This window comes from Palaemon carinicauda, chromosome 44 (genome assembly GCF_036898095.1).
Source record: "Palaemon carinicauda isolate YSFRI2023 chromosome 44, ASM3689809v2, whole genome shotgun sequence".
NCBI lineage: Eukaryota > Metazoa > Arthropoda > Malacostraca > Decapoda > Palaemonidae > Palaemon > Palaemon carinicauda.
The window spans coordinates 46,582,361-46,607,611 of NC_090768.1; the positions used below are offsets into that span (position 1 = coordinate 46,582,361).

The window sequence follows — 25,251 nt, forward strand, 5'->3', positions numbered from 1 at the left end:
ATATTGAAATTTTTGGGATTTTTGCGCAATAGGCCGGACCTGCGGATTTTCCACTGAAAATATGGGAAGAGTTAAATTCCTCCTATAGCCCTTATAATTACACCAAACTTTGTAAACGTGCACAAACACATTAAATACCTCTAAAGTGACTCCCTGAATGAATTCAGGACATAGATTGACATATTGAGATTTTTGGGATTTTTGCACCACAGGGCCGGACCTGCGGATTTTCCACTGAAAATATGGGAAGAGTTAAATTCCTCCTATAGCCCTTATAATTACACCAAACTTTTTAAACGTGCACAAACACATTAAATACCTCTAAAGTGACTCCCTGAATCAATTCAGAACATAGATTGACATATTGAAATTTTTAGGATTTTTGCGCCACAGGGCCGGACCTGCGGATTTTCCACTGAAAATATGGGAGTTAAATTCCTCCTATAGCCCTTATAATTACACCAAACTTTGTAAACGTGCACAAACACATTAAATACCTCTAAAGTGACTCCCTGAATGAATTCAGGACATAGATTGACATATTGAAATTTTTGGGATTTTTGCGCCACAGGGCCGGACCTGCGGATTTTCCACTGAAAATATGGGAAGAGTTAAATTCCTCCTATAGCCCTTATAATTACACCAAGCTTTGTAAACGTGCACAAACACATTAAATGCCTCTAAAGTGACTCCTCTAAAGTGACTCCCTGAATGAATTCAGGACACAGATTGAAATATTGAAATTTTTGGGGTTTCTGCGCCACAGGGCCGGACCTGCGGATTTTCCACTGAAAATATGGGAACAGTTAAATTCCTCCTATAGCCCTTATAATACACAAAATCTGGCACCAAAAATTTTTGGAGATTTTCTCTGACCCCGGCCCTTACTAGATTCGGACCCCAAAAATAGGGCCTTTTTTCAAGAAAATCTCATATATCTTCTATAATTTTAGTCGGAGAGGGAAAATATGCGATGACCACATATATACCCATAAAACGACACTATGCTGCAGTCTAACACAAAATCTGACACCGAAAATTTTTGGAGATTTTCTCTGACCTCGGCCCTTACTAGATTCGGACCCCAAAAATAGGGCTTTTTTCAAGAAAATCTCATATATCTTCTATAATTTTAGTCGGAGAGGGAAAATATGCGATGACCACATATATACCCATAAAACGACACTATGCTTCAGTCTAACACAAAATATGACACCGAAAATTTTTGGAGATTTTCTCTGACCCCCCTTACTAGATTCGGACCCCAAAAATAGGGTTTTTTTCAAGAAAATCTCATATCTTCTATAATTTTAGTCGGAGAGGGAAAATATGCGATGACCACATATATACCCTTAAAACGACTCTATGCTGCAGTCTAACACAAAATCTGACACCGAAAATTTTTGGACATTTACTCTGCCACCGGCCCTTACTAGATTTGGACCTCAAAAATAGGGTCTTTTTTTCAAGAAAATGTCTTATATCTTCTATAATTTTAGTCGGAGAGCGAAAATATGCGATGACCACATATATACCCATAAAACGACTATGCTGCAGTCTAACACAAAATCTGACACCGAAAATATTTGGAGATTTTCTCTGACCCCGGCCCTTACCAGATTCGGACCCCAAAAATAGGGTTTTTTTCAAGAAAATCTCATATATCTTCCATAATTTTAGTCGGAGAGGGAAAATATGCGATGACCACATATATACCCTTAAAACGACTCTATGCTGCAGTCTAACACAAAATCTGACACCGAAAATTTTTGGAGATTTTCTCTGACCCCGGCCCTAACTAGATTCGGACCCCAAAAATAGGGCCTTTTTTCAAGAAAATCTCATACATCTAATATAAATTTGGGATTTTTGCGCCACAGGGCCGGACCTGCGGATTTTCCACTGAAAATATGGGAAGAGTTAAAATCCTCCTATAGCCCTTATAATTACATCAAACTTTGTAAACGTGCACAAACAAATTAAATACCTCTAAAGTTACTCCCTGAATCAATTCAGGACATAGATTGAAATATTGAAATTTTTAGGGTTTTTGCGCCACTGGGCCGGACCTGCGGATTTTCCACTGAAAATATGGGAACAGTTAAATTCCTCCTATAGCCCTTATAATACACAAAATCTGGCACCAAAAATGTTTGAAGATTTTCTCTGACCCCGGCCCTTACTAGATTCGGACCCCAAAAATAGGGCCTTTTTTCAAGAAAACCTCATATATCTTCTATAATTTTAGTCGGAGAGGGAAAATATGCGATGACCACATATATACCCATAAAACGACTCTATGCTGCAGTCTAACACAAAATCTGACACCGAAAATTTTTGGAGATTTTCTCTGACCCCGGCGCTAACTAGATTCGGACCCCAAAAATAGGGTTTTTTTTCAAGAAAATCTCATATATCTTCTATAATTTTAGTCGGAGAAGGAAAATAAGCGATGACCACATATATACCCATAAAACGACTCTATGCTTCAGTCTAACACAAAATCTGACACCGAAAATTTTTGGATCCTTTCTCCGACCCCGGCCCTTACTAGATTCGGACCCCAAAAATAGGGCCTTTTTTCAAGAAAATTCATATATCTTCTATAATTTTAGTCGGAGAGGGAAAATATGCGATGACCACATATATACCCATAAAACGACACTATGCTGCAGTCTATCACAAAATCCTACACCATCAATTTTAAGACCAATTTTTTTTTATTCTGGCCCTCATTAGATTCGGACCCCAAAATAGGATAATTTTTCGAGAAAATCTCATATATCTATAATTTTAGTCGGAGAGCCAAAATATGCGATGACCACATATATACCCATAAAACGACTCTATGCTGCAGTCTAACACAAAATCTGACATTGAAAATATTTGGACATTTTCTCTGACCCCGGCCCTTACCAGATTCGGACCCCAAAAATAGGGCCTTTTTTCAAGAAAATTCATATATCTTCTATAATTTTAGTCGGAGAGGGGAAATATGCGATGACCACATATATACCCATAAAAGGACTTTATGCTGCAGTCTCTCACAAAATCTGACACCGAAAGTTTTTGGACATTTACTCTGCCACCGGCCCTTACTAGATTTGGACCTCAAAAATAGGGTCTTTTTTCAAGAAAATGTCTTATATCTTCTATAATTTTAGTCGGAGAGCGAAAATATGCGATGACCACATATATACCCATAAAAGGACTTTATGCTGCAGTCTCTCACAAAATCTGACACCGAAAATTTTTGGACATTTACTCTGCCCCCGGCCCTTACTAGATTTGGACCTCAAAAATAGGGTCTTTTTTCAAGAAAATGTCTTATATCTTCTATAATTTTAGTCGGAGAGCGAAAATATGCGATGACCACATATATACCCATAAAACGACTCTATGCTGCAGTCTATCACAAAATCTGACACTGAAAATTTTTGGACATTTTCTCTAACTCCGGCCCTTACCAGATTCGGACCCCAAAAATAGGGCCTTTTTTCAAGAAAATTCATACATCTTCTATAATTTTAGTCGGAGAGCGAAAATATGCGATGACCACATATATACCCATATAACGACTCTCATGCTGCAGTCTAACACAAAATCTGACACCGAAAATTTTAAGACCTTTTTTCTGACCCTGGCCCTTATTAGATTCGGACCCCAAACTAGGATAATTTTTCGAGAAAATCTCTCATATCTATAATTTTAGTCGGAGAGCCAAAATATGCGATGATCACATATATACACATAAAACGACTTTATGCTGCAGTTTAACACAAAATCTGACACCGTCAAAATCTTGACCGTTTTTCTGACCCCGGCCCTCACTAGATTCGAACTAAAAATTATGGGCATTTTTCAAGAAAATATCATAGATAGGTTTTCTGCAAGACCTGTTATTGCTACACAGTAGGTAGTATAGCTACCTTAGGTCCTCTCACAGGACCATTTACTACAGATTGAGGACAGAGCGGAAATTAAGAATGACTGGCTATTTTTGTTTTCACTTTCTCCCTTTCATGATAAACAGAATTTGATACCCTGTCAATTGGATGTGATCTGTCTGCAGTAAATCACGCTGAGCATGTAGTTATTCTATTGGTAATTGTGGAGGTGTCTACCTCACACTCTTACACTTCTTATGAGGGTGGGTGTGATATAACTAACACACCCATATTTTATTTGTGCCAAAGGTATGTTAACCCATTACTTAATGCTGCTTCAAGTTACAACAGGGAGTATTTCTGCTCATTACCCTTTGTTGCTCTGGCTGTGGGCCCTCTAGTATTACTAAACCACTGTAACACGAGGTGTAAGGATTCCTCATTCTGTCTGCTACATAGCTTCCAAAGAAGGGTATCCCAGGTTAGTGTCCAGCCAGTAGGAATAAGGACTTTCCCCACCTAAGGATGTCTCCTATGTAAAGAACAAGATTTTGTATTGCATGTGTATTGGAAAAAATTATAAATTTAAAAGTAATTTGTATTTTTCTTAGCTATACAAACTGGAGTCCTTTACTCAAATTTGCCTGCCATCACCAACCTCCAAGTTCCAGCTGCAATCAAAGTGATTTGTCAGTGAGCCAGCAGGGGTGCGGTGTTTCTCCTAGGACCGTTGTAACTACCGGTTGGTTATTTTACTTACTTTAAGGGCTGCTTTTCTGGTCCTATACAGCAGGGGAACCCTGCACTCTACAGGCCCTTCACAGTCATTTTATCATGTGCATTACAAGGCTATGATTTACATGGTTACACTTTGTTATAGATTTTAAATAGCCATGTACTCCAGCTTTGCTGTAAATCTATCCCTTTGTAGAGGACTCAAATTTGTATAATTATGGAAAATACAAATTACTTTCAAATTTGTCCTTTCTATGGGTTTTAAATTTCTGGTTTTACTGTTGGTGCACTCAGTAACATCACATAAATTCTTGGTTTAAAACACCGTAGGATTTTTATTTCTCAAAAGTTTTGAACTTTATGTCAATGCTCATAATTGCTGTATTTTTTGTAATTAAAAAAATTATGTAGTTACAATATTTTGTATTGTCATTATTCTGTAGTGTTTTATTTACTTCCACAGAAATATGCATGGAAACTGTGATGTTTCAGTATCAACAACGTTTAATTATGTGTGACTGCCCTCCACCATGTCGGTAAGTTTGGTTTTGTATTTACAATTGCTGAATAAGAAGGCCACATGTTAGATTCAGGGGGTTTTGTTCAGCATATGGACTCTCTGTTTATGGTATGTACAATATGGCATACGAATAGCTGCTGACACATGTCTCTCTTATTCTCTGAACAACTAGTCTTGATTAAGTTAACCTGATATAAAAAAAAATATTGTATAGTTGTGTCCTTTTAAATTTTTTCACTTACCCTCTTTTGTTATAACTCATAAAGGATATACAGTACAGTATAGTATAGACTTTAGACTTTTATATTTATTGTAGATTTATCATACATACTGTATTTAAGAATTATTTTGCTGATTACCTTATATATTTATGTTTTGTAATATAAAGTGCTCTGAAGCTGAAAGTATATTTGTTCTTACATGATAATATAAACCATCGTCTTTTACTTTGAGAAGGCCTACTTTATTTTAGAATTGTATCTGAATACTCTAGATATGCCTGGGTAAGAGATGATAAAACTTATTCTATTATGTTGTCGAATGCTGCTGCATATAAGATGATCTATACTCCTAAGCTTTCTTATATTTTCATGGACAGAGTGAGTAAATTATTGTCCATGGTCGAAAATAAGCGTACTAATTCTGCCTTCCATTTGTTGACCGAATGCCCTAATTTTACTAACTTAAGAAATAGATATCTATTTGAGGCTCGAGGTGAGGATGGCAGGTTCATCCTTGCCAAGATTCTTGGACATGATGTGTCCTACTATGCGAGTGAAATTTTCAATTTATTTCAGAAGCAGATCTTTTGAAAACTATTCAACGGTTGTAATGACTTCTTAACTTTTATGGTTTTAATTGAATTCTCTTGTATTTTTCATATATAATAAATGCTATGGGCATCAATGACCTTAGATGTCAGGATGCCAGAAAACTTTCAATCAATCAATCAATCAATCCATCTATTGTTATGACCTAATCTCTAGCAAAAAGCATTCATTGATTATGAAAGAAATCAGTTGCCCAATCCTTTTATTACCCAAAAACCAACTAGTTCCCTTGATTCCATTATTATTGTGAGTATAAGGAAGTCTTTGTATACAGGCTTTTTATGATTATTGACTTAGAAATGTGTTCTCTTGGCAACAGAATAGGAAGTATAGTTGAAGTTTTATCTTTTGCAGTGTATAGTAGGAATTATTTCTACTTATAACAGAAATGTTTGCAGATCACCTGGGTCTTGGTCCTCTTCTAGATTATTTGATCTGTTTAGATGAATCTACTGTATTTTGGATGGCCCAGAGACTTGCAGTAATTTTTTATAAAGAAGGTGAACAACTGTGCTCTTCTTTTATTAGGTCAGTATTCGATGAGCAGAAACTCTATTTAATTACTTCTCTCATAGTAGGGTCCACATTAGATCATGATAGGATTGATAATTTGGTAGTTCAAGTAGCCTACGGAACACAAAGTGACATTCTTAAGGTAATTTTCATGAAGGCCTTCTTTTTTTCCCTAACTGTCTGTGGCATTTTCTTCATAGGATTGTGTTCCTATAACTCCTAAGGAGTCTTTTCTGAACAGTGGTAGGCCTTTGGGGTTTCACTCTTAACAGGATCTTATCTTGTTGTTCTTATTGGAGAACACAATGATGGTCCTTTCCTGGAGGTCCAAATAGGGGTGAATACTTTTCCACTTTACTAAAGTTTGGAAATGCTTCCACCCAATCCTTAGGTCCTATCCATGGTAAAGGAAGTTTATCAAATATTTCTGTCCTTAAATTTTCATTTTTTCAAGGAATCATTTCCATTACTAACTTATTTTAATAATTCAGCCAAATCTCATCTTTGGAAATTAAGAGATTACAAAACTTCAAGAGAAGAATGTGATAGAGGAGGTTAAAGGTTTTAAATATCTCCCAAAAGTTTCACAACAGGTGGTTCCTAGTACCTAAGACGAGGGGTGTGGAGGCCAGTTTTGGATGTCTCGATTCTTAACAGGTTAAAGTTCTCACCAAGTTATGAAAACTCCATCAACAGCCCTGGAGACCGTGAGGTAGGGAGATAGGATATTTTTGATAGGTTCTACAGACACTTGCTTTCACATTTCTATTCATCTACAATCAATGGAATTCCTCCGGTTTATGAAAGATTTAAAGATTTACCAATTCAAATGCCTATAATTCAATCTGAATAGCTCCTAAAGAATTCATGAGGATGATGACTCCCATCTCAAAATGGCTGAATTTCCTGGTCATCAGAGGTATGCGATGCCTGTATGATTGGATAATATTTAATGCATCTTTGGAAAAGATCCAGATTCAGCATTGAAAAGGTCAGTAGTCATAGCCAATATGAGAAGTCTCTTCTGGTTCCCTCTCAAAGGATTCTATTTCTATGAGCCTCCTATGATCCTCATATTGCTTCTCTTGAAGCTTGGCTTATATCAATGTTTGTCCTAAAGCTAGAAATTTCCCATTTTTTCCTTCAATAGACTTGGGCCTTTAGTACAGTATTGAAACAATTTATCAGTTACCTTATCATTAGAAATCAACTGCTCATCAACTGAGAAGAGGTTGTACATTTTTTCTTGTGCACATTTTTACCAATTTATTTTTTTTCCAGTGAAACGCAGTACATTACGAAAATAACATCAAGTGAAGAAAATCGTAGATTTTACACCATTGTTCAAAATATTAAAAAGATGTCTTCAGGATCTGACCTTTGCTCAGGGTAAGTTTGTAATTATGTATTTACTTTACATGTAAGACGTTACTATATTTTTTTATAGAAATCCTGTTCTTAATGGCCTATCTTGGAATATTGAATTTCATTCCTGAATAATGGTTAACAAGAATGATCTTGATATTCATATATGGATTACAGTAGAATGGTCATATTATGAATGAGGAATTGGTGGATAGATATGATGTCTAGAAGTTATAGAAAAATGGGAGACCTAGGAGATTGAGATGATCTGGGGAAGTGATGAGAAACAGTTGATCATAAAAGCATTAAATATGACAGTGTCAGGACAAGGACCTTTTGGAAGACAGGAAATTGTGTAAAAAAGAAAGGGATAGATAGAGCTAAAGCTGCTCAAAGTTCAGGAAGACAGAGAACAAGACAGGCGAGTACTCATTTCATGCTTAATCACATAAATATGCCTCCTGATGATGTATGCGTTGCTTCAAAATGAATTAAAATAAGATAAAGCTTTTTGGGATTGTCTAGTGGTCATGTTGCTCCTAAGCAGGTGCTTTAGGTTGCTTTTACTCCTGGCCAACTCTTAGAACAGTTATAAGCTTTTACTCCAGCCCAGCTTTTAGAACAGTTACAAGAGTAGGTGGAAACATTCCATTTAGAACATAGATATAACTTTTCTTCTGCAGATTACAAAGTAGTACTGAAGTACAGTATCAGACAAAACAATGTTTAGATAGAAGAGGTTTTGGGGAAATAAGAAACTTAAAGGAGCCAGCAGGTGAATCTCATAGCATTCAAACAAATGACCAATATGCAAAAATCATAATACAAAGTTATCCAAGGAGAACGTATATTGAGAGGAGTTATTGATATTCAAGGTTAAATACCAAACATAAATAGCTTGGTAGTAATAATAAGTAGAAAACAGAGCACAAACAGGTAAGTCATGTAGAGAGGTGTGGTCTCTATCTGTGATCAACACTGTCCCAGCCCAGTCATATATAAAAAAAGCTCTTGCCCAGTGGCTTACACCAACTCCGTCTCCAACTACCTTGATTTAAACTGCCCAAAAGGAGAATTCTAAGGTTTCCTCATATACAGTTGTGAAGTCATCATTGGCCAAAATAGAGGAATCCATGAATGTCATGCTGCCAAATATAGATTCTGCCAAAGACACTTAAGGAACAGTACATATAGTTAACTCCCCGTTAACACGAGGTCTGTTAACCCAATTTCGAAGTGACACCAGTTCAAATTTATTGAGATATATTCTGTCAACACGAGTTGAATTTCCCACCTAAGAGTAAGAGAGAGAGAGAGAGGTTGATAAGAATCTATTTAGGTTTACAACCAAATAAATTTTAGTTTTTAATGTAGACCAAAAAAAAAGTAATTTAATTTTACGAATAAATGTACATCCATTCCATACTTGTAAATGTAGATGTTTACAATTTAGCGTGTTTACAGTACATCGCGGCTCTTTATTTGTGAATTTGGTTTGCTCTAAGATAGTATATAATAGAGAGATTTTGTAAGGTTAAATAGAAAATTAAGTTATAAAAATTATATTGCATTAGTATAATATAAACTTAATTGTTACTTTTAAATAAGTAACTTCCCTGGTAGTTACATGTATATAGCTTAAATCCCGCGTTTCGACGCGGCACGACAGAGAATTCAATTTCGCGGCGGTCGCCGCCATGACAGTAGGTGGTCATACATGAGCGCCATCTCTCATAGGTTACCAGAACCATCCCCAACATTCTTCAGAAATTCTCTTGTCGTTGATCGAGTCAACACCTCGGGAATTCGTTTCGCTGATATATTACTTTATTCTACAATTTGGTGAAGTACCTTTTGTCTGATTATTGTTAATGGCTTTCACTGCCTTTCAACTATCGAAGATATTGTATAGGATAGTTTTTTTGCTGATCCAACTTGGACAGTTTAATTTAACTTGATTTTCAAGATGGCTCTTCTGTTAAACTTTGTGTGTAGGGCTAGACCGGCTTTCGAGCTGCTCTTAACTCCTGCACTGTATTTAGCAGGGAGCATGTATGTATTTGTTTTCTTTCTATGTTTTTACATTGAGGGATCAAAGATTTTTCCCCCTACCTTATTAACTAACGAACATCTCTCAAAGTTATAATGGAAGGAAAAACTTTTCAACATCAAAACATTGTGACGTCACTATTTTGTGACGTAACTCTTAGCAGAGCGAAATCTGATTACCTTGAAGGAATTCAGTCCGCCATCGTGGTGACATTACAATCCTGTGACGTAATCTTCTTAGTATAACTTGCAGGTCTCTCCCTCACGGCATTCTGGACACAGACATCAGTCTGGGAGTATGCTGGACGCATACAGTCCACACAACAAGATAGACAAGCAGTTGTCTCGCCTTCGCGATCTGCGGAACGCGCGACTATCGCTCATGCGAGACGCATGCGACACGCTGATAGCTCATGGCAATCTGGACTCATGCAGCAGTCTGGAAACTCACGGCAAACTGGACGCATGCGGCAGTCTGGACATATGCTGGACGCATGCAGTCAGGTTTTGTCCCCACATCACTATACACAAACAGTTGTCTCTTCTGCGCGACTGACTGGACGCGATACTACAGTAACGCTTCCTCGCGGCTCGCGGCAGACTCACGGCATTCGGGACGCATGCAGTAAACTGATACCTCTTATGGAAACATACAGCAGTCTCAATCCGGACACATGATGGACTCATATAGTCGGGACTTGTCCTCGCAACAGGATAGACAAGTTTTTGTCTCCTTCGCGATTTTCTGAACGCGCAACTAACGCTCCCTCGCATCACGCTGTTGACATGCAACATGCTGAACGCACGTGAACAAGTATTTCTCTCGCATGGGGTTACCGATGTTGAATGCTTCCTTACAGCATGATGATCTTATGCTGGAAGCACTGGAACCTGTCTCTCCCTCAAGGCTTACAGTTCATAAACGTGATGCTTCTTCGCAACTGGATGATATCCTTCACGAGATTCCTTCAGGACAAGATGAATTATTTTTGGAAGACAATAACTGACAGGATGACGCAGTTTAGTCTCCTACCCATTCGAATCAGGGAATCGATGTTCCATTAGCCGAATTAGAAGACGAATCTCAGGGTTCACTACAGGCAGCTGACTTTGAAAAAAAAAAAAAAAATATGACAGTTTTAACATCTCTGTATCCAGAAGACTTTACTCGACCTATACCTCAGAGCCCGCCCTCTCAGTTTTTGAAGAGCAGACCCCGAAAAACATCCTCCAAGAAGATGGTCCTGGCTAGATCGGTTAAGAGAGCTTTCTTTATGGACTGGACTCTCGGAACTCTCGCAGAAGCCACAGACAATAAGAACGAGGTTCAGATGCATCTGATTGCCTGTCTGGATAAGGCCGGGAGGATGGCTCCATCAAACTTCCCGCCACTTTCACGGCAGGAGTTCTTAAAAAGAGGGCTATGTTTTGTTCCTTATCTTCTGGTTTGTCCCTTGTTCAGAGATCTGAACTTTTTCTTGCTCCGTTGGGTAATCATCTTTTCCCTCCGGACTTAGGGAAAGATTTGTTGACAGCTCTGGCATAACAGGCTACACAAGATTTTATCTCTAGGACTGCTAAGAAAGTCCTCCCAGCTAGCTTTTTAGCAAGGATACAAAAGGAGGCTCTTCCCACTCGTCAGGGCGCGCTTCAAGTGTCTGGTCTGTCTGAAAGAGAAGTCGATTTCGTCCCTGTTTGACGCATATGATTCTCGACAGGGGTCTGTGGATAGAGTCTCAGAGGAAATGGCACATAAATATCAAAGAGCTAGTGGCCATTCACCAAGCCCTGATTACTCACTTCATAGAAGGGGAGAAAAATGTCAGGACGGATCTGCTCAGCAGGAGAAGGGAAGTTCTTACTGCAGAGTGGACCCTACATCACGAGGTGCGCACCAGCCTTTGGATGTTGTGGGGTCAACACTCGATAGACCTCTTCGCCTCACAAATGACAAAAAGGTTGCCGGTATTTTGCTCTCCAGTACCAGACCAGGAAGCAGTCGCAGTAGACACTTTTCTTCTGAACTGGAAAGGTCTAAACGTGTACGCTTTTCCTCCATTCAAGATCCTGGACAGAGTCCTGAAAAAATTCAGGGATTCGCCCAACGTCCGCATGACCATGATAGCTCCATTTTGGCCCGTGAGACATTGGGTTGCGGAGATAATGGAGTGGCTGGTAGATACCCCCAGAACATTACCACTATCAGGGTTTACTAATCCGAGTGCGACATATTTAGAGTATGGTGCAGGAATGATAGACTTAACTCTACCAATACCTCTATAGCCAATATAGCAGAGTTTTCTGTTGTATCTGCGTACAAAAGAGAAGCTAGCTGTGCCTACCATCAAGGGTTATCGCTGCATGCTAGCCTCCGTCTTTCGTAACCGACACATTGGCGTGTCAGGTAACAAGGATCTTTCAGATCTCATTAGATCTTTTGAGACGACTAAGAGGAAGGACAATCCAACCTCCTCGTGGAACCTGGATGTAGTCCTGGCATTTTTAACCTCAAGTAGGTTTGTACTCTTGGACAAGGCATCTTGGAAGTATCTTACCAAGAAGACACTTTTCCTAATTACATTGGCTACAGTCAAAATAATAGGAGAGTTAAAAGCCATCAGCAAGAAGGTGGGCTTTAATGGAGACAATGCAATGTGCTCCCTTCAGCTAGGCTTTCTCGCCAAAGACGAGAATCCTTATCGACCTTGGCCAAGATCTTTTACCATCCAGAGCTATCTCACTTAAATTGGACGGGAAAAGGAGAGAGGCCTTTGTCCAGTGAGAGCTCTAGATTTTTTTTTTTTTATCTGCACAAGTCCAAACACCTGAGAGAACAAGCGGATAGCCTCTGATGCTCAGTTAAAAAGCCCTCTTTGCCTTTATCAAAGAATACCCTGCCTTTTTTCATAAAGGATTTGATAAGGGAAACTCTCCAGGATTGTGAGTTAAGAAGTTTTCCCTATCCTTAATGTAAAACCACACGAGGTTAGAGCTGTAGCAATTTCTATGGCTTACAAACACAATAGGTCAATGAAGTCAATTTTGGAGCCTACTTTCTGGCGAAGTAGATCAATCTTCACACACTGCTATCTCAAAGATGTCCAGACCCAGTATGAGGATTGCTGTTCCCTGGGTCCGTACGTTACCTCCGGCTTTGTAGTTGGAGAAGGGTCTACTGCCTTTTCCCGATAACTTAATATATACCCTTGCCTTTTTTCTTGTACTTGTGTTCACAGGTTGTCTGTGAAGGTTGTCGCAGCCTTCTGTCAGTCTGGGATGCAAGTCAAGCTAGTTAAAAAGAAAAAAAAAAAATTTTTTTTTTGGGAGTAGGTGGTCAGAATCAGTATCCAGGGCTATGCCAGGTTTGCAAGGGTGGAGGTCTAGCCACGCTAAGGTCTAGGACCTTGTGGCAGCCCCACAGAGACTTTTACAGCCCCCTGAGTGGATCGCTGAGTCTCTTAAGGAATGCAGGCGAAATGAGGCAGTATTATTGTGAAGCCAGCTTCCTTATCAGGTTAGAACCAGATTGTTAGCACTACTAATTGTAGCTATTAATAATTATACGAATTCCCAATGGAATGAGGTTTTCAACCCAGCACCAATGGTGTCAATCAGCTATATATATGTAACTACCAGGGAAGTTAAATATTTAAAAATGGTATTTTTATTATAAAATAAATTTTTAGATATACTTACCTGGTAGTTACATATATAAAAGGGCCCTCCCTCCTCCCCTCTGAAAACAGAGGCATGGAATTTCTGAAGAATGTTGGGGATGGTTCTGATAACCTATGAGAGATGGCGCTCATGTATGACCACCTACTGTCATGACGGTGACCGCCGCGAAATTGAATTTTCTGTCGTGCCACGTCAAAACACGGGATTTAAGCTATATATATGTAACTACCAGGTAAGTATATTTAAAAATTTATTTTATAATAAAAATACCATATTTACCAACACTGTATTTATATGCAATATCTTTGTTTACAATTAAATTTTCTATCAAGAATCACATCTTAAATTTTAAGTCATACAGAGTTAAGAAAATACATTATCAACACTGAAATATTGATATTAAGGAGCCACTGTTTTCGACTTACTGACAATTATACTTAAAGTTTATTAAGGGTTCAACTACATGCCCAATAATTTACACCATGCACTAATTTTATATAGATCTCCATCAAGGGATTCTGCAACCCCAGATCTACATTCAGGGCAATGAAATTGATGAAAAGAGAATAGCAAAATCTGCATATGCAATGAGCTTGTTTTCTAGATCAAAACATTGTAATGTGCATATTACATAAAAAATAATGGGCTAAAAACATTGCCCTAAGGAACACCAGACATCACATTCCTGTGTACTCACTATGGTGCCCATCAACAACAACTTTTTGTGATCTATTACTTAAAAATTCAATGTGGATGCTAAGGAAAGACCCATCCACTTTCAGCTGTTTGAGTTTAAAAATAATTATTTCAAGATTAACTTGGTTAAAGGCAGCACTAAAATCAAGGCCAATCATATAAACTTCCTGACTGCAATCGAGGGATTTTTGTACCGTGTCGGAGATTGTACTTGCAGAAAATAACATCATTTAGAAGCTAAGAAATCAGCAGTTTATAAAAAACTAAGGAAAAATAATATTAGGGTCTACGCCTCCATAAGCATCAAGGTCCATACAAATGGTTTATCACTGAATAGTTGAATGTGTTGGTTATAAAATTGCCAATGTATATTTATTGGCAAGGGATGGGCTGTTCTACTTTGCGTTGATCAATTTGAAATGTCAGCCCACGAGAGTACTTTGTGCGAAACTGCAAAAAGGGGATATTTTATTCAATAAATCACATGGTTCTCTGTATCGTGAAAGACTAAATCTACAAATATTGAGGGTTGAATGTACTGTATATCGTTGTACTTTGTCTCTGTTCTTGTTTCCATTCTTCCATCTTGCTGTCAAACATCTATCTTTTATCTCCTAGTATTTTTCTCTAGATGCACATGAATGTGAATGACCTCACAGGCCCCAACGCTAGGTTATACTGTATAGTCAAAATCCATAAATCCAATCCCAGTACTGGGCCAAAATTTTGTATATCTCTTTAAGGTTTTAGCAGACATACTAAAATATATTTGTATTAAAAAAGTATTTTAACGTGAGCTTTGTTATAGGAGGTGGTGTGCTCTATTTGATTTTATAATTTTCTGATATGTTTGAAATTAAAGAACTAAAGTTAGTATATTTTTCTTAACAGGTCAGAAAATGGAACTGCCAGGATTCATTTGTTCCTTGATTCCTTGAGCTTTGAAACTATAGAGGAATCTCCAGCATATACGGTATGTAAGATACTGTACAGTAATTTATTTTATATTTTTATTATAAATTATTTCATTTTCAGCATTGAAATTATTTTCAAAGAATCATTGCATTATATTCTGTGTTTAATTGATTAGATTATTATCAAGAAAATATACCATTAGATAGAAGTCTTTATCTTCTAAAAATACATGCATGATTTAGTTGTGACATTGTGTTCCATGTAGAGTATTTTGTTGTATTGCTAGCTCATCCCCATTCTGCTTTATTATTATTATTATTATTATTATTACTTACTAAGCTACAACCCTAGTTGGAAAAGCAGTATGCTATAAGCCCAGGGGCTCCAACAGGGAAAATAGCTCAGTGCGGAAAGGAAAAAAGGAAAATAAAATATTCTAAGAAGAGTAACAACAAGAAATATCTCCTATATAAACTATAAAAACTTTAACAAAACAAGAGGAAGAGAAATAAGATAGGAGAGTGTGCTCGAGTGTACCCTCAAGCAAGAGAACTCTAACCCAAGACAGTGAAAGGCCATGGTACAGAGGCTATGGCACTACCCAAGACTAGAGAACAGTGGTTTGATTTTGGAGTGTCCTTCTCCTAGAAGAGCTGCTTACCATAGCTAAAGAGTCTCTTCTACCCTTACCAAGAGGAAAGTGGCACTGAACAATTACAGTGCAGTAACCCCTTGGGTGATGAAGAATTGTTTGGTAATCTGTGTTGTCAGGTGTATGAGGATAGAGGAGAATATGTAAAGAATATGCCAGACTATTCAGTGTGTATGTAGGCAAAGGGAAAATGAACCGTAACCAGAGAGGAGGATCCAATGTAGTACTGTCTGGCCAGTCAAAAGACCCCATAACTCTCTAGCGGTAGTATCTCAACGGGTGGCTGGTGCCCTGGCCAACCTACTACCTAGTGAGACATTGATCCTTAATTGACCCTTGGGGTTGATTCAAACTATTGGTCCGGTCACACCCCAGTCTCGGTTCATTCTTGGTTTGGTCTAAGTACCGGGGTGTTCATAGTTTCGGAGCGATCAGTGTCTTGGCAAAGTTATAAATATAAGCATAAAGCATAATTGTATAGGAATATTGTTCAGTGATACTAGGAAATTTATTTACGCAGTGAACATTAGCCTCTTATTGTACATATTGATTTTTTCTACCATGACTATAGAGAGCGCGGACCGTAGTGCTAGTGTGAATATAAAAACCATATTTAACTGCACCTTGACTGGAGCGAGACCAGACCGATAGTGTGAATCAACCCTTAATGTACACTCTCTAATTGAGTCTGCTGTACTGTGTCTTCCCTTACTATTGCATACAAAGGAAATCACCAAGACACTCACAATTTTCAAAGCTGAGTAACAGTAACGCGACAAAGATTGGGATTATAAGTTAGAAGGATTCAAGGAAACTCTCTTTATATTCAGTTTTCTTGTTGTGAGGTGACCTGAGTTTTTTCTTTAACGTTCAAGTTAATCACTATCCCTCCATGTAAGTGAATGTATAAATCTGCATATAATTATCAGGTTGGATTTATTGAAATTAAGTATTTTTTAAAATTTAATTATTTCAATACATGACTGGTACAGTATTCACGTTCTTTCTTTTCTAGAAGCTTGTTTTATGGAAATTTTTACCCCAAAAATTTATCCCTCCAAAAATCTCCATTTTCTTTAAATCTCCCTCTTAGAAAGATACATACTCCAAGTAAAGTAATGAAACAATCTAGCAATTAATTGTATATAGTATGCTACCAGTTAACCCTTTCACCCCTAATGGACGTACTGGTACGTCCTTGCAAAAATCTGTTGTTTACATTTTTTTTGCATATTTTTGATAACTTTATGAGAAACTTCAGGCCTTTTCCAAAAGAATGAGACCAACTTGACCTCTCTATGACAAAAATTAAGGCTGTTAGAGCAATTTAGAAAAAAAATATAGCAAAATGTGTTTGAAAGTTCAACATAGCTTGGGGGTAAAAGGGTTAATTGTTCCGTAACTAGAATACAAACCTACGCTATTTATTAGGGGTATTACTTTCGGCGAAGCTGAAAGGACGAGCCATTAAAATGTATGTACTGTATATATATATATATATATATATATATATATATATATATATATATATATATATATATATATATATATATATATATATATATATATATATATATATATAATATATATATATGTATTTATATATATACATATACTTACATACACACATACACTTATATACATACCGTATTTCCCGTGTCATAAGATGCTACAAGTGGTAAGACGCACCTTTAAATTAGCAAGGCAGTTTTGGGGGGGGGGGGGGGGGGGAAATTGAGGATTTTAAAAACTTCTCAGCAGAAATCCCTAGTCAGTGACTCTAACGTGATTATTGTCTGCCACAGTAACTTTTCTTATTTTGGGTATACAGTGGTACCTCTACATACGAATTTAATTCGTTCCACAACCAACTTCGGATGTAGAAAATGTTCGGATGTAGAAACGAATTTTCCCATAAGAATACATGGTAATTCATTTAATTCGTTCCTCAGCCTAAAAACCCATAATAAATCCTTAATAAATGGCTACACATAATTACACATAACAATAACATAACTGCATAATATGAAAGAAGCATGTAAAAAAGATAATTATAAAGAAATAATAAATAAAAAATGTGTTTTATTGCCACTTTACCTTAGAGACAGGCCAACGCAGGTGTAGGATTTTCTACGCCAGGAGGAGACGGACGATCGGCGAGAAGGTAGACATGGTGTTAACATGTTCTTTAAATAAATACTCTCTCTCTCTCTCTCTCTCTCTCTCTCTCTCTCTCTCTCTCTCTCTCTCTCTCTCTCTCTCTCTCTCTCTCTCTCTCTCTCTCTCTCTCTCTCTTTTTTGTTCTTCACTGTTAGTGTTAGAGACGTCTATTAATTTTTTCTGAGAGAGAGATTAAACAAAAATGTGTTGTGTACATATGATTTTTAACAGCGTTAACGAGTTGAAAGACAGTTAAATGTAACTAAAAAAACAATATCAGCCAATCTGAATTCCTTTATTAACTAAAACAAATATTGATACAAACACACTCGTGTGCGTATGCGCAAACACACACACACGCACGAGGAGACACGATCGGTGAGGAGGTAGAGATGGTGACTGCGATAACATACCGTAACTTACACTACGGAAATTTTAATCTAACTTAGCTTATTTATTTTTTTTTATTTTCACATTTCATATTTTTTACATTTTTTTTCTTTTAATTTTTTATTTTCATCACTTTCAGTGACGAGTTACGGTATGTTATCGCAGTCACCATCTCTACCTCCTCCCCGACTGTCTCTCTTATTGCGTAGCAATTCTTGCACCTGTGTGTGTGTTTGTGCATACGCACACGAGTGTGTTTGTATCAATATTTGTTTTAGTTAATAAAGGAATTCAGATTAGCTGTTATTACTTTCTTAGTTACATTTAATTGTTTTTCAACTCGTTGACGCTGTTGAAAATCATATGTACTCTAAACACATTCTTGTTTAATCTCTCTCTCTCTCTCTCTCTCTCTCTCGGAAAAAAAATAATAGACTTATCTAACACTATAACAGCGAAGAAGAACGAGAGAGAGAGAGAGAGAGAGAGATTTTATTTAAAGAACATGTTAATGCTATGTTTAGAGAGAAACAGAAAAAGAGAGAAGTCTTATTTAAAAGAGCTTGTTAATGCTATCATGGTTTTCTTTGCTTCACTTTTTTCTTTCTTTCTGTTCATCATGCTGGCCCTTCTCACAAATGATCGTTGCCACCAATCTCTTTGTCCTTTATCCCTATCAACAAAAGGCGTTCTATCTCTTCCAGGGTATTGCTAAGGTGTCTTGTAATAATAGTGATCCCCTTCGATGGTTATTTGCTTTAATGGCTGCCTTCAGCTTGATGATCCTCGAGATCATAGGCCTATTCCGGCCATATTGTTTAGCCATACAGTATCACTCACATACACACTGCTCTCATGTTTTTCTATAATTTCTTGCTTCAATTCTAATGAAAGAATTGCCTTCTTCCTGTACTGAAACTTAGCTTCTTAGGCACCATGATTATAGGTAAAATCAAAAAGGAAATGTGAGAAAAGGAAGAAAATAAGCACTGTTAATAACAGACCAAACAGAGGACAACCACACGATACACACAAGAATAGAGAACTGAGCACTCGACGCTCAATGGCGTAATGTTTACTTCGTGTGTCGAAATAAAATTCGGGTGTAGAGTCAAAAATTTGCTCGAATTTTACTTCGGATGTTGGAAAATTCGGATGTAGATACGTTCGTGTGTAGAGATTCCACTGTATTATGAAATGTTTAAGTTAATATTAATTAGCTATATCCCGATTATCCCAATTCTATTACATAAACCAGTCGTAGTTTCCACCACAACTACACGTTTAGTCATAGTGTTTGGCGTTTCAAGTGTTGTTTACATGAAAGCAATGTTGCCAAAGGTTCTTCATGAAATTTTGATAAAGATGTAAAATTCTAGTAATATTTCCAAAATTCTTCATATAGCCTTTAAGTTTTCACACACCATGTAGTTATTGATTAAAGAAATTTAATATGTAGTAACCCTTACGTCATGTTATACTGTCTTTCAATTGCTGATCTACATTAATAACCCAGGAAGTGGCCAATTCTACGCAACTGTCAAGTAAAGTAGCTATTTTTTCATGAGTTCCAAAAATAATTATATAGATAATTTATTTTCCTATAGTATTTCTAATATTATTTCAGAAACAAACAATCCTTGGATTTTGATTGAAAACAATTATTCATTGAAGGAAAATGTGTTTTATGCAAGTGTTTAGTGTTTAATAAAATATTCACTTTCTTCATCGTGGACTGTACTTGAAGACGATAACATTCCAAGTACTTGAAATCTTTTACTTGCATTTTTGTACCTACAGAATTAAGTAAACTTCAATGCCATGCAATATAGTTGCTATACACATTTTCTTTTCTTTTTAGTGGGACACCCTTATCTGCAATGTTGGTGGTAATCTAGGACTCTTCATTGGGATGTCTTTGGTGACTATGGTAGAAGTGTTAGTATTCTTGTTTGATATATTGTTTGTATGGGTCTCCAGCAAAGGAAAAAAAGAAGCAATCCAAGTGAATCCACAGCCTTCAGTTCATAAGGGTAAGTATTATGATGTTCATATTGCTTCTGTAATTAACATTTACCTATAAAATATTAAAATTTTAAAATTTCCCATTATCTTTCCCTTTAATAAACATAGGCCTCTTGCAAAAGAATGGAACATTCTAGCATTAATGATAAGAAAACCAGAATGAATGCCAGAGTATCTTTGTCTCTTCAGTTTCTCTGTTGTCACAGTTTAAATAAGGCATGCTCCAGATTGTTTAGCTATTACTATGCATTAAGATGTCTTCCCCTAGATTCGTTAACAATTACTAAATGGAGTTTTCAATAGAATTGTTTCTGGGAGATCATAGTCCACAATTTCTTTGTGTATGTGTCAAGGGCAATACTGTACTATGATTTAAACCATAATAAGGAGTGTGTTTGCCTCACAGACCCTCTTATGTAAAAGTACTGTATGTTTCAGTGGTTGCTGATCAAGTTAAAAGTTTAAAGTGCAAAAAGAAACTTGCTCCCAGTTCAGAGGGGAAATCTAGAGAAGACTAGGCTAGTTGATTAAAGTTGGCATGGCAATGATAACGACACTATTTGATTGTGATGAGCTTCAAAAGCTCTTGATATCTCTAGCTTCCCTTGTTAAATTTCAAAAGTCAAGTGAATCCTCTTTTATAAGCAGTAATTCTGATCCCCCTGAATGGTTGACAAACCTAACCTAACCTCTCAAGTTGAGTCTAGCAGTATTTGTGTTGCAGTAAGGGTTCTAAAAGTTTACTACACAGTAACAATTCAAAAGCCTGTCACAGAGTTCCTAAATTACTTTAGAATTTTCTGCTAAACCCTTGTATTCCCACAATCCTAGACACACTATTGAACAGCTAGATTGTGAGGCAGCAGATCAGATTGGTAGTCTGAATCTTAATATCCCTCTACTTGCTAATGTAAGGGCTTTTAAACGTATATCGAATTTTGGTAATTCCCATGGAAACTTCAAGAGAGCTTCCAGCCTGGCCAAACCTTCTTTGGTAACCTCACTTGAAAAAGTCCCCTAAAGCAGTTCATTGCCTGTCTCTTCACGACTGGAGGTTATTCAGCATCTCCTCTAAACGAAGGGCTTTTCAAGACCGACTACAAAGTAACTTTCAGGATACCTCCGCAAGTCCTCCATAGTTGACTACCAGTAGAAAGGATATTGCTCCACTCAAGGCCACTATTACCTTGATTACGGACCTTTTTAGATTTCCTTCGGAAAGAAAAACTTCTTTGTCACAGCGGTGAAAGGACATTGCTCAGCCTTTAACCCAGTGGCGTCAATGACCTTAGATGTCAGGATGCCAGTAAACATAAAATCAATCAATCAAACAATCACTTTTGAGCCAGGTGTTTAGACTGAATGTAATTGACCTCTCCATCTTGTGGGAGCTTTTGACTTTGATAAAAAGTTCAGTGTACTCTTTTGTCCACCTCAGGAAATTAGACCCCTGACTTGTAGTGTGATAAAGGTTCGGAGGTCCTTGAAGATGGCACCTTATGTACCCCTCCATAAAGCTAATAACAGAGACCTAATGCATAAGACAGTAATCTTCCTCACCCTGGCATAATTGAAGCAGATGAGCAAGCTTCATGGTGCATTTTATCTTACCTGTCACTTCAAGGGGTGGAGACATGTCACTTTTATTCGCACCTGAATTTGTAGCCAAGACCCAAAATCCATCTATTAACAACAATCAGTTTGGCTCCTCCTCCATTTCATCAATCAATGAAGTAACTGATGACTAATTTGCTATGTCCTGTGAGGGCAGTCTGTCTTTATTTAAAGAGAAATATGCCTTGCCATCCAGGTATCTCCAACTGGTTTGTCAGTACCAAACGAAAGATGGAAGTAACCAAGAGCGATCTCTTTCTGGTTACCCGAAACAATCATGGGAGCTTGTAAATCTTTGGGAGAAGAATCTACTGTGGCCCCTTCCAAAGCACATGATATCTTTTGTGTTGCCACAACTCTGCCACTTCATAAGAATCACTCAGTAGCACAAGTACTATAGCGGGTGTCTGAAAGAGATAGAATACCTTCACTGCTCACTCCTTGAAGCATTGTTCGTACAGATCCTTAGATACCTTCTCTCTAGGTCCTGTTGTGGCCACCCAACAGTTGTTGCAAGACTTATGCCCCTGCAGGACAGCTAGCATCGTTCACATCATCAGTTACTTCTACAGGGTTTTGTAAGAGTTGAATGAATGGGTTCTTCCTCTCTTCTGGCTATTCCTTCCTTGGGTGTATCTACACTGATAGACACTCATGCAGGTAAGCATGCCTCTGTGGTTATGATTGAAATATATATCCTTTCAATTAAATATTTGAATGTTCTTACAATAATTTATTCTTTTGTCAGGCCATGACTCTTCACTTTCCTTTATGCTAGAATGTTATCCCCTAGCCTCTTATCAGAGACAGGCATGATCTTTCGGGGCAAGGGTCAGACAGACGTCCTATATGTCACTTGGGGAATTCCTTCTACCCAAGGAATACTCCCTAAGAACAATTGTATTTTTCCTAGCAATACAAACCCGAGTCATTTATACTATATATTATCCGCCTCAACCACCCCACAAGTCCCAACGAAAAGACAGAGTGAGAATACATATGCTAGCATCAACTCACTGAGGCGCTGGTGGGTCCATGACGTAACCATACAATGTTGAGAGACTCGTAATAATTCTTAAATCTTGTCTAAACAAAAGCTGGGCCAGAGCTAACCCAATAAATGACACAAGTTTGTTTAGCAAGGAAAAATACAAATAGTTTTTAGAATTTCTAGTATTTTCTTTATAATCTCTACAACACTTATTATTTTGCTCCTGCCTTTTGCCCAATCTTCCAACTGGTTTAGTCTTTCACTTTTATTTCTAATGTGTTCTTTGGTTGTGACCCTGAAGATGTTTTTCCAATAAAGGGCTACAATGATCTCTTATTCCTATTGGACTTGATGATACTATCTATCCCATCTTTGCCTATTTAATACATTTGTGAATCTGGGATGAATATTACAAGCAATCCAATCCTTAAACACACTTACATTCTTCATAAATTCCCTTCATTCTTTAATACTAACTGTTAGTTTTTACTAAGGCAAAATATTTTAGAATTTGTAGAGCCATGCTTTTCTTGAATGGGTCCTCGCTCATGTCTATCTCACAGATTATACCTGCGAGTAGCATCAGGAATATCAGGGGTCGCTTCAGAAACTAACTGTAATTTGTTAGAAGACCATGGGGCAGTTTTAATCGCTTTCAGGCGAGTCCAATGTCCCACTTTTACTTCATTATTATTTTCATTTACAGTATGATATTTGTAGACCAAATACTCTATTTGGACCTGCAAATTTAGGAGAAAACTTTTTGTTTGGCCCTTCATGTATATTAATCTGTACATATACTTGTGAATCTACTCTGATTGAAGGTGCAACAGACTTCAAGTCATAATGGTGTTTTATTTATGAAATGTTTTTTCTTTAGAGCCTATCTTGTCTATTGGACAGTTTCAAAGGTTCTTACCAATTTTCATGAAAAGTAGTCATCATAGTTATAAGTTTGTATAGGTGGTTTGGCATTGTCCAATAATGTATTTGGCATTAGATTTTGATATCCATACAACAGTGTGTGGCGAGTACTGTTAAATGTGTTATTGTAAATTTTTTCTTTTATCCTGTCATCCCAGTTTACTTTGTGATGTCACATTAGTTCTTGAAATATCTGTAATTTTCCTATTTGCTCTTTCTACCATTCCATTTGAACTCTGTTTATAAGCTGTAATCTCTCACTTTTTTGTTTCAAAGAATTTACACAATTGTCTAAGAACATAGGCACATAATACCAGAGGATTACCTCAGGACACGAATGTCGAGTAATAGTTAAGTAATCTATAAAAATAAGAATATATTTATACCTCATTTCTTTAGAAAAGGGTCCCATGTGATCCCTTACCACTACCTGGGTGAAGGATTTTTTTTTTTTTTGCCCCAAGTTAAAACTCTCGCACTTCTTGAGATATTAGCTCTGTGGCCTACTAGTAAGAATCATCAAAATATTTTCTTAAATACCTACCATGCTTTTGAGTCCGCTCTCCTCCCCACAACTCGTAAAGAAAAAGTGATAATGTTTTTTTTTCCATCAATGTACATACATGATAATAATAGTAGAACAGTATTGAGGTATGGGAGAGCTAGGCGTACGAATTCCCTATTAATCTTCAAATTTTTAGTTTATCATCTAAATTGCACTTTAAAAGATTATAGCCAATGAATGTTGGTTAAGTATCGAAATAATACATATAAGTGAAAAATAAATTGCCTCATTATTGTACAGGCATTTTTCATGGTTTACAACTGAATTTAAATAAATTAATGTAGGAAAAGCTAGATTTTCCTTAAAAGTAACCTTTTCAAACCAAGACATTTCTTGAGTCCATTTAAAATTACAGAAAATATGAGTTCTTGGAATTTAGTTTAGTAATAATGGTGAGACCTAAGAAATTGGGCACTTTATTCATGAAAGTTAAAAAGTAATTTATTTTGATTTTTAATATTTCATTACGTCTTATATTGTAGAATACTGTTTTAAAAATAATCATATGCAAATAAACATATGTATACCTTTGAATTTTAAGATTTTAACATGTTGAAACCTTAAGTTACTTTATTTATCATGTAAATGTGGATAAGTATTGTGTATATGGAAATGTGAGGTAAGCATAATTTGAAATACTGTAATAGAATTGATAATTTCAATACATGCAGAGGTCCATTTGTGATTTTTTCACCGAAGGAAGAGTTTCTACCGCTTATGTATTCTATAAGTGTAAGAATAT

General features: G+C 36.9%; 1 protein-coding gene across 4 annotated transcripts in view; it reads left to right on the forward strand.

Annotated features, from left to right (window-relative positions):
- Window positions 1-5,071: 5,071 nt before the first annotated feature.
- Window positions 5,072-25,251, forward strand: part of LOC137634447 (acid-sensing ion channel 3-like) — a 60,419-nt gene continuing 40,239 nt past the window's right edge. For all 4 annotated transcript variants that reach the window (XM_068366846.1, XM_068366844.1, XM_068366845.1 and 1 more), the window contains exons 1-4: window positions 5,072-5,158; window positions 7,767-7,874; window positions 15,165-15,246; window positions 20,252-20,423. In XM_068366846.1, the coding sequence (XP_068222947.1) occupies window positions 5,094-5,158; window positions 7,767-7,874; window positions 15,165-15,246; window positions 20,252-20,423 (427 nt within the window). In that variant the 5' untranslated portion in view covers window positions 5,072-5,093. The remainder of the gene's footprint in view (window positions 5,159-7,766; window positions 7,875-15,164; window positions 15,247-20,251; window positions 20,424-25,251) is intronic.